This window comes from Microtus pennsylvanicus, chromosome 4 (genome assembly GCF_037038515.1).
Source record: "Microtus pennsylvanicus isolate mMicPen1 chromosome 4, mMicPen1.hap1, whole genome shotgun sequence".
NCBI classification, from domain to species: domain Eukaryota; kingdom Metazoa; phylum Chordata; class Mammalia; order Rodentia; family Cricetidae; genus Microtus; species Microtus pennsylvanicus.
Window position 1 is genome coordinate 56,044,717 of NC_134582.1, and position 12,159 is coordinate 56,056,875.

The following is a 12,159-nucleotide window of genomic DNA, read 5'->3' on the forward strand; positions in this document are numbered from 1 at the left end:
CTGGGCGGCTGTTTCCTGCAAACTTCTACCCAATGGCCATCCCTCCTTTTGGCTTCACCCTAGACAGCTCTGAGGTCCTCCCTCTCCTCTCAGCTTTGCCCTTCTTTCCTCCAGAAAGACCTACAGAATCTGAGTGTCCCCCTAGAGTCAGTGCCAGAGGTGCACTGTGAGAGCGGAGAGTGGATGCAGTCAGGTGGGGCCAGGGCTTAGCTTTGCTCTCCTTCCCCAGTTAGCTTGGGGGACAGCAGTAAAAACAGACTCCCACTCCCACTCAGGAGTCATCAGACACACAGGTCAGTGGAGGGAGATGGCTGGAGGGGATGTGAGACTGGAGGCTAGCGGCCACCTGCTTTGGTACATGTTGATGCTGGTTTTGTCACTCTGAGCCTGACTCTAATCACTTATGCATGCACACGTGCACAAGTGAGACACAGAACACCCTTTCCCTCATCTCTCATGATACATGACTGCATGAATAAACTGAGCAAAGCAGGGGGGGGGGACAAGAGGAAGAGAGGAGAGCCAGATGCAGACAGTGTCTGGGAGAGAGAGAAAAGGTCAGGAGAGAGCAAGGGTGTAGTTAACTCAGGATGCAGTCAGGGCAGGCCCAAGATACACAGCAAATATTCAGGAAAGCAGCTACTTTGCATGGCTTCTGGCCCCCATACTTTTTTTTTCTTTCTTTCTTTTTTTTAACCTATCTCACAGCCATCTGTGGACAACCATGTTCTGTGTATAGCCTGGCCATCTCAGCCAAGCTGGGCTTCATGTGTTTTATAGGGCCTAAATCCATTTTTACAGACAATACGCCTCTGAAACAGAATGAATTAAACAAAGCTCTGAAGGTTTATTTATTTCCTGCAGTGTTGGTGGCAAGAGGGAGTGCTTTTACTTGACGCCCCTAATTCTGGTCCCTAGTAGCCTGGCCCAGTGGATCACAGAAACCCCTTTCTCAGGTGCCAATTAGGGAACTGAGGAAATGCATTCAGAGGCTACTCCCCAACCTAAGCCACAATCTGGGCTATCTGCAGGTGTTGGTCACAAGTGAAGCACAGAGCATTACAGTAGTGGAAGGCGCTACTCATCCCTAGGAAAGGCTGGTGGTGCAGGACAAGTCACATTTGTGTGTTTAGCCAGGGAGCTTCCCACAACGGTGAGGGCTGCGCACAGCCCCAGGGGTGAGGCGGGGTTGGGGGGGTGACCGGGCGGTGGAATGGCTTCCCCGACGTTCCTCCCTCCCGGCCCTCGCACTCCTCTCTCTCCCCAGGCCGGCACCCCGTGCCCTCCCGCTGCCAGGCCCCCTCCTGTCAGGGAGGACAGTGTGCAATAAGCTCCTCCGCCCGCAGGTGTGTCCGCCCTCTCCCGCGGGAGGAGAGGGCCGAGGTGGCGGGCCGGCCGGGGTGGGGGGTGGGTGGGCGCCGGCGTCACCGGGAGCCAAGGAGCAGCCGAGCCCGGGCCCGGGCGCCAGGCCGGGAGGGGCCTGCGGGCGTCGGGGCGGGGCTGAGGCCGGGCCGGGCCGGGGGCGGAGCCTCGAGCCCCGCCCCTCCCCTCCCCTCCCGCCCGCAGCGGCCCCGGGCGGCCCCGTGGAAACCCAGGCCCTGGTCCCTCGTGTCTCGCCAGGCTTCGTGAGCTTCGACAACCCGGCCAGCGCGCAGACCGCCATCCAGGCCATGAACGGCTTTCAGATAGGCATGAAGAGGCTCAAGGTGCAGCTGAAGCGGCCCAAAGACGCCAATCGCCCGTACTGAGCGCCGGCGGGAGCGTCCCCCGGGGGAGACCAGGACTCGCACAGGTAACCAGGGGCAGCGGGGCGTAGGGCCGGGAGGTTTGGATGGACCCGTCGCCTACTCGGGCCTTCCTGCGCCCGGCCTTCACCTGTGCCTTGGACCCGATGCGCCCTGATCAACCTGCTCCTGGCTCAAAGCCTACATTATAGGCATAGGACTAAGGTCATCCTGGCAGAACCAGGCTTGGCCATCCCCTCTGTTTCCCCGAGCACGAAGTGTAGAAGCTAGGAACCTTCACCTCTGTGAAAGTGAGCAGAGCCTTGGGCCTGAGCCTTCAGGCTTCCATTGTGGTCCTGTTAGACAGGGACCCTGGTTGGGCAGATGGCAAGCTCAGGTTCTGCAGTGAGAGAGACCCTCAGGTTGAGCCTTCTCCCAGACTCCCTGGTTTTTGTACGCCCAGGTTTGCTGGCAGCTTGTTCCTGTAGCTGCCCTAGCTTAGCCAGGGCTGGAGGGTCAGGGATTTTTCAAAGGAATTTTAGCAAGAAACACAGCAGGAGGACACTCAGCTAAGGAAGGGAGGAAACAAGGTTGGGAGTGGGAACCCTGCCTGATGACCAGAGGTAGTTAGCCACTCTTTTTGGGTTAAGTGTTCTCCTGGGCACAGCAGATTACTGGGAAAAGAACGGAGGGAATGCTAGTCTATCAGGTCCACCTCTGCCAGTTCCTTTGATGCCACCCTCCCCAGTAATCCTCAGCTTAATCACTGAGACCAGAGATGAAGGTCACGGGAGACCTCTTTAGCTAGCTCAGGTTGCTCCACCCCACCCCTTCCTCCTTTTATTTAGCAGTACTGTGCCTCAGGCACTGTGTTGTGTGTGTGAGGAAGTTGGAGATAGATTACCTAGAATTGGCGGGTATGCGAAGCCGGACTTAAGAAACACAGAATTGTCAGGCCTGCCCGAGCTGACGTTGGAGTGGACTACCGAAGGTGTTGGAGGGAGCGTCTGGGGATGAGTGCCCTTCCTCTGGGGCAAGGTCAGGGGCAGCGCGGCTAAAGAGCTAGCAGCGGACTGAAGGTGTTGCAGGGAGGGCTGAGAAGTGGGAGAGACCCTGAAGGCCACGGTGTAGATTTGGGCTTCCTCTGAAGTTGGAAAGGTGTTCAGGGGACTTGGGGTAGCCTGCTGCTAGGCTGCAAAGGCTGCTACAGCTGAGACCTGCCGTGTTGACCTCAGTCCAGGGCAGGGCAGGCAGCGTGGATGCTGACATAATTTGAAGGTAGAGCCAAAGATGCTATTCCTGACACATTAGAAGGTGTGGAATGGGAGAGGACCCTGGGGAGACACCCACAGTTCATCCCTAGTGATAGAGAACAGAGAGTCTGTAAGAAAGATGAGGCATGTGAGAGTTAAGCCATTAGGTGGAGGTTCAGGATCAGGAGTATGGGAGGGAGCTCTCAGATTCCCAGTCTCTCCTGTCATTTCACGCTTCCCTGCAGGGGTACAGGCACCAGCAGAAGAGCCTTCTGCACCAGCTGAAACAGGGGATCTTTTCTCTCTCTGTGAACTTTAGCCCACACTCTGTAAGCCTGAAAGAGCAAAGCTTGACTCTGACCTCACTTCCCAGCTCTGCCAGTTTCTGCCGTATAAGTACATGCAGGCATGTTGGTTCACAGAATCTGAGCACTATTTTGTGCTGGGTGTTGGGACTGAGAATACAGAGATGAGCGGGTTACATCCCAGAGTCCTGCGCGCACAGGCACCAAGGTGCAGCCAGCAGATGGGTTTGCTCCCACAGAGGAAGTCACAAAGCTCTTCCTGGACATTGAACACACTTCCTGGAATAGAGAGCATACTCCAAGGTGCATGCCTAGGCTTCTGCTTCCTTGCTAATGAAACCACGATTTTGGAGCTTATCAGAGGGAGGATTTGGAGGTGCCTGAGGGCATCTTTGCTAGCAACTCTGGTCATACCCTTATTGCCTAAGCAAGGGTAGAACCTCTAAGTCAAAAATTCCTAGATGCAGAATGAAAAAAGGCAAGTGTGTTGTGTGGGACATGAAGTAAGTAAGAAGTGAACCAGAGGGTGGACAGATCCAGCTGGCACTCAGACTTGGGAGGAGTCCTTCCACCAGTAAATACAAAGGTTGTGAAGATGACCACCACAGACTTTTATAGACCAGACATTGCTCTGACAGGCAACACTTGGTAACGTGCAGCTACCAGCCATGATTCCCTATCTAGCGGGAAATACCAGAATTCTTCCCTCACAGGTGAGCACAGAGGGATTAAGTGACTTGCCCATCAGCCAGTGAGCAATGGAGCCAAAATTTGAGTTCAGAAGCCTAGCTCCCTCCAAATAGGGAGAATGGAAAACTATTGCCCTCATCACAGCCATATGCCTGCCTTCTCCCTAGGACACACAGTCTTAAGCCGCTATCAAGATGCGCTTGTAGTTTTCATGCAGAGAGTATTTAGTGCCACTGCCTTTGCAGACCAAGAGGATGGAGGTTGTAGTAGAAGGGTTCTAAGAGAAGGCAGGGCTATTCAAAGCAGCTGAGGGGCAGCCAATAGGAGGAAAGAGCACACCCACAGAGGCGACTCAGAGGATGTACTGTCACAGGTCAAGGGAGGTCTTTATAAATGATGAGGGGAAGGCTTGAGGGACCAGGTAAAGCTGAGAGCAGCGAGGTGGTCACCCTGTAGTAGTAAGATGGGATTGTGCAAGGCCAAGTCAGAGCCACTGTGATGCATGTTTGGAGAAGAGAGATTCAAGCAAGGTAGCTAGGTAGCTAGGCAACATGGCTAGGTTTGGTTCCACAGACTGAGGCCCCAATAGGGTAGGGTCAAGGCTGGGGACAGCAAGGCTCTCCTCCCTTGCTGGTTTCCTATCTCCACTGGCTGTTTGAGCCTGGTATATCCTCACCCAGCCTGTGCAAGTCTGGACTATAGCTTAATGTCCGGGTTGTTTATGGCTAGAGCCAAGCTATTTTAGATGGTGTATCTGAACTGGTCTTGCCTGGTTCAGGCTGGTGGACCAGAACGTTCCAGACTTGATCTCAGCTTACCCATGCTGGTTAGGACCGTATTATCACCTCTAGGGCTGTGCTCTGTGAGGTAGCCCTCCTTGGGGGATGGATACGAATGGGACTGTACTGTGTCTGTGGCCCAGGGTAGGAGAGATGAAGGCTGTATGAGAGGCTTCCCTGGTAGGGCTTGGAGGAGAGGAGCTGTATACATTCAGGTCTGAGTCCACAAGGCAAGGGCAGTGCCTGGCACCCCGGGGCAGCTGGACTGAAGCTTAAGGGGAAACGAACAGTGGACTCGGGTAGGGAGTTCAGATCTAGACCCAGTGTGACTTCTCACTGCAGTTTTCAGAGCTGACACCTGATGGCAATGTGCTCCTTAGTTCTTCTGCTTCTCTAACCAGGCAGCCTAGCAGGGAGGGCTTCTCGGAGGGGCTGGGAATGCAGTCAGGATGCAGTGGGCACGTGAAAGCGAGGCCTGATGCTGGAAAAGCAAAGAATCCAGCGTGACCTGACAGGCAGGGTTGCTGGGGAGTGCCTCTGGGAAGGTTGAGCTGGAGGCCATGTGTGCGCCCAGTTGCCGGGCAAATGCAGTTTATTAGTTACAGTACCATTGTGGGAGTCCAGGCTTCCCTTCCACTCTTAAGGAAACCAAGACAGAGATTGGAAGTGTACTTCACAGGGGCTGGTGAGTTGAAGACTCTGGAGACAGAGAATGTGAAGGTCTTGGCACAGGCTTGAGTGTTATACAGAAACAGGGAGCAGGGAGCCAGCTCTCAGATAACCTCAGGAGGGGAGTTGGGTCAGGGATCCTAGACACAGGGTATCCCAGAAGAGAGCAACATGGTGATACCTACAGAGCAAAGCAGTTTTTCTTAGCCCGAGGGGTCCAGTCAGGGAGGTGGGGCAGCCTGGAAAGCTGCTGATGATAGGTGGAGGAGGCAAGGGGTAGAGGAAGAATGGAGGAGTGGTCCAGAGCCAAGGGAAGAGCAACAGGGGACAAGGCCAGCACCCTGCCTTCTGCAGCCCCACCCTGCAGCCCTCTGCAGGCCAGAGGCCCTCACAGCACAGAAGCAACCTTGGCTTGGGCAGCTGGTGAGCCAGTCAGTATGAGGTGACCACAAAAGGAACGGGCAGCGCTCAGGCTCTTACAGGACACCAGGGGTTTTGATATAATTTACTGTAAAGGAAAGGCATTGGTTTGCCAGAGTGAGGAAGTGTGAGTGTAGCGGTGGACCAGAATACCTTTTCCAAGGGTGGGGATCTATGGGTGGGGATCCAACGGTGCTGCCCAGGTGGACTACACCGTGGTGGTGGCAGAGTGCCTCAGGAGACTCAGCTGGCCCACGTGCACAGCCCATCAGGGCACACTGGCTCCCCTGCAGGTCCTCAGGTGAGGAGAGCTCTACTTGTGGGGGAGAAGGAACCAAAGGTGTTAACAGAGCTTGCTCCCCGACACCTGCTTGCTGGCTATGGTGGTGTGAGGGGCTGATTTTTTTTCTGGCCCTCTCACCAAACTGCCTGTACCCCTTCCTCTTCCCAACGCATGATGGGTGCCCTTAGGGGCCCCGTGTGAGGTTCTGCTCCTGTTCACGGTGTGCCATGTGTCTGCATAAATAGCTGTGTGTGTATATGTGTTGATGTGCTCACCTTGTCTGTCTGCTGGCTTCCTCCATCCTTTGAGTTCCCTTTGGTTCCCCTATGATTTGACTGCTGTTTTCTCATCCAAGCTTTTAGACTGATGCTGTGGTCTGGTGCTGTATAAATATTTTTCCTTTTAATTTTGTTTTAACTTCTTCCTTCCCCTTCTTTACCCTCAACCCTTTCCCTGTCTCTCCTCCCTCTCTAATTCCACTTGCCCTACCCCTTCCCTCTCCCCACACTCTCTTGTTCCCCTTTCTCTCTCTCTCTACATATATAAATATATATATATAAATCTTTTCTTCTTTTGTCATTCAACCAAATTCCAACAACCCAACCAGGGCCAGTCAAATCCACCACAGTCTCGCGCTGAGCTAGGAATAAAGTTCACGTAATCACATGAGAGTGGAGAAAAGTCCCCCATCCGTAAGTTCAAATCAACTCAAAGTTCACAGTGTGACATGATGGCGTCATGTAACAAGGCTAAGAATCGGTTGCATGACACTTGCCGTCAAGTTTCGTGGAGGTGCTGTGATTGGAGCGTTTTTTCTTGGATGTCGTACCCGTGGATGATTGGCCAGTCATGATCACACGTGCATTTTCTTAACCCTTGTGCTGCCACGGTCTCTTTTGCTGTGCTCATTTTCGTTTGTTCTTGGTGCTTGCAGTGGTTTTACTTTCTGTTGTTTGGTTTTTCTTGTTCAGCGTTTTTTTTTAAATGCTTCTCTAGATGTCACATAGAGAAAGAAAAAAAAAACAAAAACAAAAAAAATTAGTAAAACTAAAAGACAAATTCCTCAATTATCAAACATGGGATCATTTAACTGTATAAACCATTCTTTTTTTTTCTTAAAAATAAGGAAAACATTTTTAAATATTTCTGCGTGGTTGATTTACTTGCACTTGAAAATATTGTGATTTTATTTTTTTCTAGAAATTTGGGGGCCTTTTTCAATTGACACTTTTCTAGGTTTGGTCTTTTTCGAGCTAGTCTATTTTAAATCTCACCTTATGAAAACCAAAACCAAAATATCTGTAGAAACAAAATGATAAAGAAAAAAATTCTAAGCCAAAAAGCTAGAGTTCAAAGCCAGAGGTCTCTGAGAGAGAACCTGGTAAAAATTGTAAGGTTTGTATTGTAGCCACTTGTGCTAAATTGAATGTGGGGCGGGAAGGGTGGCTGGGGTCATGGGAGGGGATTTTTGGTTGGTCCGGAAGAAAGCAGTAGCAACAAAAGCAAAATGCATCTTTTTATTTACAACTGAAAAAGGGTCCTTGACAAGTGTTTTTTAATTTGATTATTATTTTCTTTGGTGTTGTAATTGTTTAGACTGCTGTGTACGGTTTGCTGTTTGTTGAACCAACAGTGTGAAAACCTGCCAGCATGGATTGATATACGCATGACGTTGTCCCCTCCAGTGGGGGCTTTGCAGTTATAGTTTTCTTGATGTAACCAGTCACCCCATGTATAAGTGGAAGCTGCTTGCTAGAATGGAGATGAGTCTCATTTGTTAATTCACAATGGTTAAGCATTCGCCTTCTGATTCTAGTCAGATCATGATTTTTTTTCCTTAAAAACAAAGCAAAACAAAACCACCATTGGAAACAAAATCCAAGAACTGTTTCAATTAATTTATTTACGTTTGATAATTAAATCTATTTTGACCTTTTTTAGGTTCTCCCATCCAGTCCCTGGAAGTTCTGAATTTCCTCTAAATTCCCTGGCATGTATGAGAAAAGTATTGTGTATGTGCATATGTGTGTGCATAGATGCATTCACATACACACATATCCATGTATATACACATATGTGCAGGTGAATATGTTCTACACATATATCCAGATATACATATATATACACACAGCCTCGCAAATAGTTACTGACCTTGGGAAGAAGTGGTTGGTTAGAAACTGGGCAAGGATTTGGCAAAATCTGGGAAGCGGCTAGCTCTGTCTTTCTGGTTTTCCTCGGGCTGGGGAGGATTGGTCTGGCCTGCCACATTTTTGCTGTCTTGTTTGCTAGGCTTCTGTATACATATGGTATCTGGGCTAGGTCCCTTCGGACAAGTTAATTACAAATTGATATCCCACAGTCCCAAATTCTTCTAAATCTAGCAGTCCCTTAATCCAGAACCCTTCTTAAGGAAGCCAAATCAAGAATTCTCTTCCAACATCTAAGCCCCAGCTTTAACCGTCACCACTAGACTGCCCAATGGTTTCTCAGTCTGAATAGAAGAACAAATTTCTTCTGGCCGTATCATGATCATGACTAATTCTCATACTGGTCTCTCTTCCTTCCCACCCACCATCCCTCAGAAACCCCATCTTCCCCAGAGGCAGGATCCTATTGGTGTTTGGATGTGTTCTGTGTTTTCACACTTGGCTTAATCAGACCCGATTTTCTTCATTTTAGGGCAGGATGCTGAACGGGCTACATTAAAAACAAACCTCTTTCTCTCTCTATTTATAAATGAGAACTGTTGGATGACACCTTTGACATATCAGCCAATACCAATCAAGCTGAAGACTCCAGACACTCTGTGTGACTGTCACATTTCTTCAAGGAAAGTATAGCGTCTATGGAGTGCAGAGGGCACGTGTTTGGGGAAAAATACACATGACATAAAGATGACGACGACAAAGAAAAATGAGATAAAACAAACAAACAAAATCCCGCAACTTTGAAACAAAATAACGCGAGCCCAGATGAGGAAGCTGAAGGGCTGGGCACTGGAAGAGCCACTGCTGCTGCCAACCGATCCTGGGGCTTTTCCAGCCCGTGGGCGCCCGAGGCAGGCAGAGGCAAGCGTGCAGCGGGGCCTGGTCCCCAGCAGGCGGCTGGGAGGCCGCCACTGAGCATCTCTGTCATTCCTTTAGCTATTTAGGGACCAAAGGACCAAACTTTTTATTGCAGATGTGTAGCTCTGTCAATTAGGGGTGGAATGGAGGCCAAACTCCTTCCTGCCTCCTGGCTGTTCTTGAAACAGCTTTAGAGCGATTCTATGAAAAATGTAATAAAAAAAATAAAAAATAATAAAAAAATTTAAAAATGAACAAAAAAACCAGGAAAAAATAATGCTTCAACGCTTTTAAAACAGCAAGATACTAGTTCTTTGATACTTTGAGAGGCGCTTTGATTACCCCCATTGAAGTCTCTGAAACTTTCCTATGGTTTTCTGTATTATATGTCTGGATGGAGCTGTTAAGATAAACATACTGGTGGATATTTGGGGAAAGCAACAACGATATTAAATCATTATCCGTGAAGAGTGAGAACACGTGGGGAACCAAGGGACTTCGAAGGCAAGGTAATTGTTGTGAAAAGTCTGTAAATGCTTCTAACTCTTCCCCCCTCTTAAAACCATAATAGTTGTACAGAATTTTAAAAGGAAAAGTTTAAAATACCTATATCATAGAAGAAAAAAATTAGAGGAAAGCAAAAAAATAAAAAAGAAAAAAAGAAAAAAAAACCTTATAGAAGTTAGCGTTATGCTAAAAATCCCAGATGTTGTAGGACTGTACTTCTGTAGAGTTTAGACTGAGCATCGATCCCGTCTCCCCGCGAGTGCTGTCGGACTCGGTCCCCAGGGGCCAGGCCGGACTGTCCAGACCTGCGGGCTCCAGCCGGAAGCGCCCCTCCGCTAGGAAGCGCCTCTCCGGAAGCGTCCTGCTGCCTCTCGCTTAGCCCGCCCGCCAGCCCGCCCGGGAGCCGCGCGCGTGCGCGCTCTCCGCCCTCCTCACCTCTGCTTCACTCGCCTTCTGTGCTTGTTCCGGAGACTTTCCAGGTCAGGGAGAACTGGGAACTTTTCATCTTCAAACAACTAGACAACACACACACACACAAAACCTTAAACAAGAGAGAGAAAAACAAACAATCTTTGAAGAATTTCTGAAACTGTTTACAAGGAATTTTGAAAAACAGGGATGTTTAAATGATGCCGGCTCTGTTTTTCTGTAAATAAATTTGCATATTTTGTAGGACTTTTAATTGTAATGATAGAGAAAAAACAAGGAAACTATTTAATGAAAGCACGATATTTATCTTTGGTAAATGACTTTAGAGCAGTTAAAGACATTGCTTAAAAAACTCAGAATCAGAAAAAACACTGAATTATTTAAGAACACATATATTTTAAAGTATAACATATTTATTATAATTTATTTGCACCCTTGGGAAGACTTGCTTTGCATTCTGCCTCAAGAGCTTCTCATTGATGTTCATCTGGAGGCCAGAGGGCTCTTGGAACTACCATTTTTTTCTTTAGAACGACAAAATTCTGGTTGCTCTCAGGCCTCCTTCCTTTTCTTTCTGTCTGTTCTGTTGTTTTACTTCATTTAGTTTTCTTTTTCTTTCTCTTGACTCCTCCTTTTAGGATGTCCAGATGTTGTAAAAAAAAAAATCAGCTGCAGTTCAGTCAACTGCTCTTTTCACACTGACTCCCGAAACTCCTTGTAACCTTCTGTAACTATTGGATGACGCTTTCTCCAGCTTAGCCCTAAATAAAGCACAGTTTAAAAAAAAAAACACTCCAGCGTCTGCTTGCTCTGTGCCTCTCAGGTTCTTTCCAGTTGTGCTTCAAAGTGTCAAGGTCTGTCCAGGACCTTTCTTTTCCTGGGATCTGCCATACATACAGGTCCTCACTGTGACCCCAGCAGTCCAGCTGTGTGTGGGAACAATACAAGGCAAGCCTGTTCACCCTAAGAAAGCTTCAACTGTTACATTGAGCTAGTCTCCATTTTGGTTTGGGCTTCCTGGGGGAGAATTGGTCACAGAGCCTAGGCATAAAGATCAGGGTCTGCTTTTCTCTCTGACAAGTGGAAAACGAGGCTGTAGGACCTGAAGAGGAACCTCGAGTAGGACAAGGTCTTAGGGAGGAGTCAGTGGAGGGAGGGACACAATCCCAACTTTGCCATCTTGGAGCTTTTTGCTTATGACCCTATACCTGCAAGGAGAGTTTGCCTGGGTGGAGAAAAGGGGAGAGTGGATGCCCTTGGAGTCCATGTGCTGGAGAGAGTATAGGGAGAGGAACTGGAGTCCCACTCTGGGAAGCCTCTTTGGAGTGCTGTCTGCCCACACTCAGACGAGGCATAGATGCCCATGTTGCGAATGTCTTAGATGTCTTGGGAGCAGGTGAGTAATGTTCTAAAGGGGGAGGACAAGAAAAAGGGTTTCCTGGAGGACAGGAGTGGGACTCCTGAGTGACAGTTTGGACAGAAGAAATCCAGCCACATGTTTTTCTCAGGTCCTCCGTGAAAGATACTTGTTCAATAATACTCTCTCTCCTCCCTGCCCTTCTCAGCATTCAACCCTGAAATGTCTGGCCTTGGGATGAACAGAATCCAGGAGTTCGTCACAATTCATAGTTAGGGGTAGGAGAGTTGTAAAGTTTAAGGTGTCTACAGAAGGGAAATTCAGCCTTGGGGAGCAGGAGGCCATCCATCATTTTTGGAGCGTGGGGCATCCCTTCACTCCGGCTTGGCTGCTCCAAAGGGGTGGTGAGGGCAGTGATAACAAAAGCTTCAGAGCAATCCCTAACACCCATGGACCACACTCTCCCACTTCTCCTACAGTGCCAAGCACTCATCCCTGAAGTGTCAGCTGGAGCAAAGAGCCCTCTGTGTATCAGCAAACATGGACAGGGCTCCAAAGCTGTGACTCCTCTGTAGAATGGTTCCGTGAAAGAGTAGACAATTGCCTCTGAGTTAATTCCCACACCCTGGTCTTCCCAACAGGATCTGAACTCAAGGGGAAGCCAGGTCTGCTCATCCC

General features: G+C 49.2%; 1 protein-coding gene across 50 annotated transcripts in view; it reads left to right on the forward strand.

Annotated features, from left to right (window-relative positions):
• Positions 1–10,914, forward strand: part of Celf4 (CUGBP Elav-like family member 4) — a 278,709-nt gene extending 267,795 nt beyond the window's left edge. For 25 of the 50 annotated variants that reach the window (XM_075969125.1, XM_075969124.1, XM_075969129.1 and 22 more), the window contains 2 exons: positions 1,621–1,792; positions 8,803–10,914. In XM_075969125.1, the coding sequence (XP_075825240.1) occupies positions 1,621–1,748 (128 nt within the window). In that variant the 3' untranslated portion in view covers positions 1,749–1,792; positions 8,803–10,914. Of the gene's footprint in view, positions 1–1,267; positions 1,347–1,620; positions 1,793–6,730; positions 6,817–8,802 lie in introns of those variants that run through there. The other 25 variants (XM_075969093.1, XM_075969097.1, XM_075969099.1 and 22 more) reach the window with 6 other exon arrangements.
• The last annotated feature ends 1,245 nt before the right edge of the window (positions 10,915–12,159 follow it).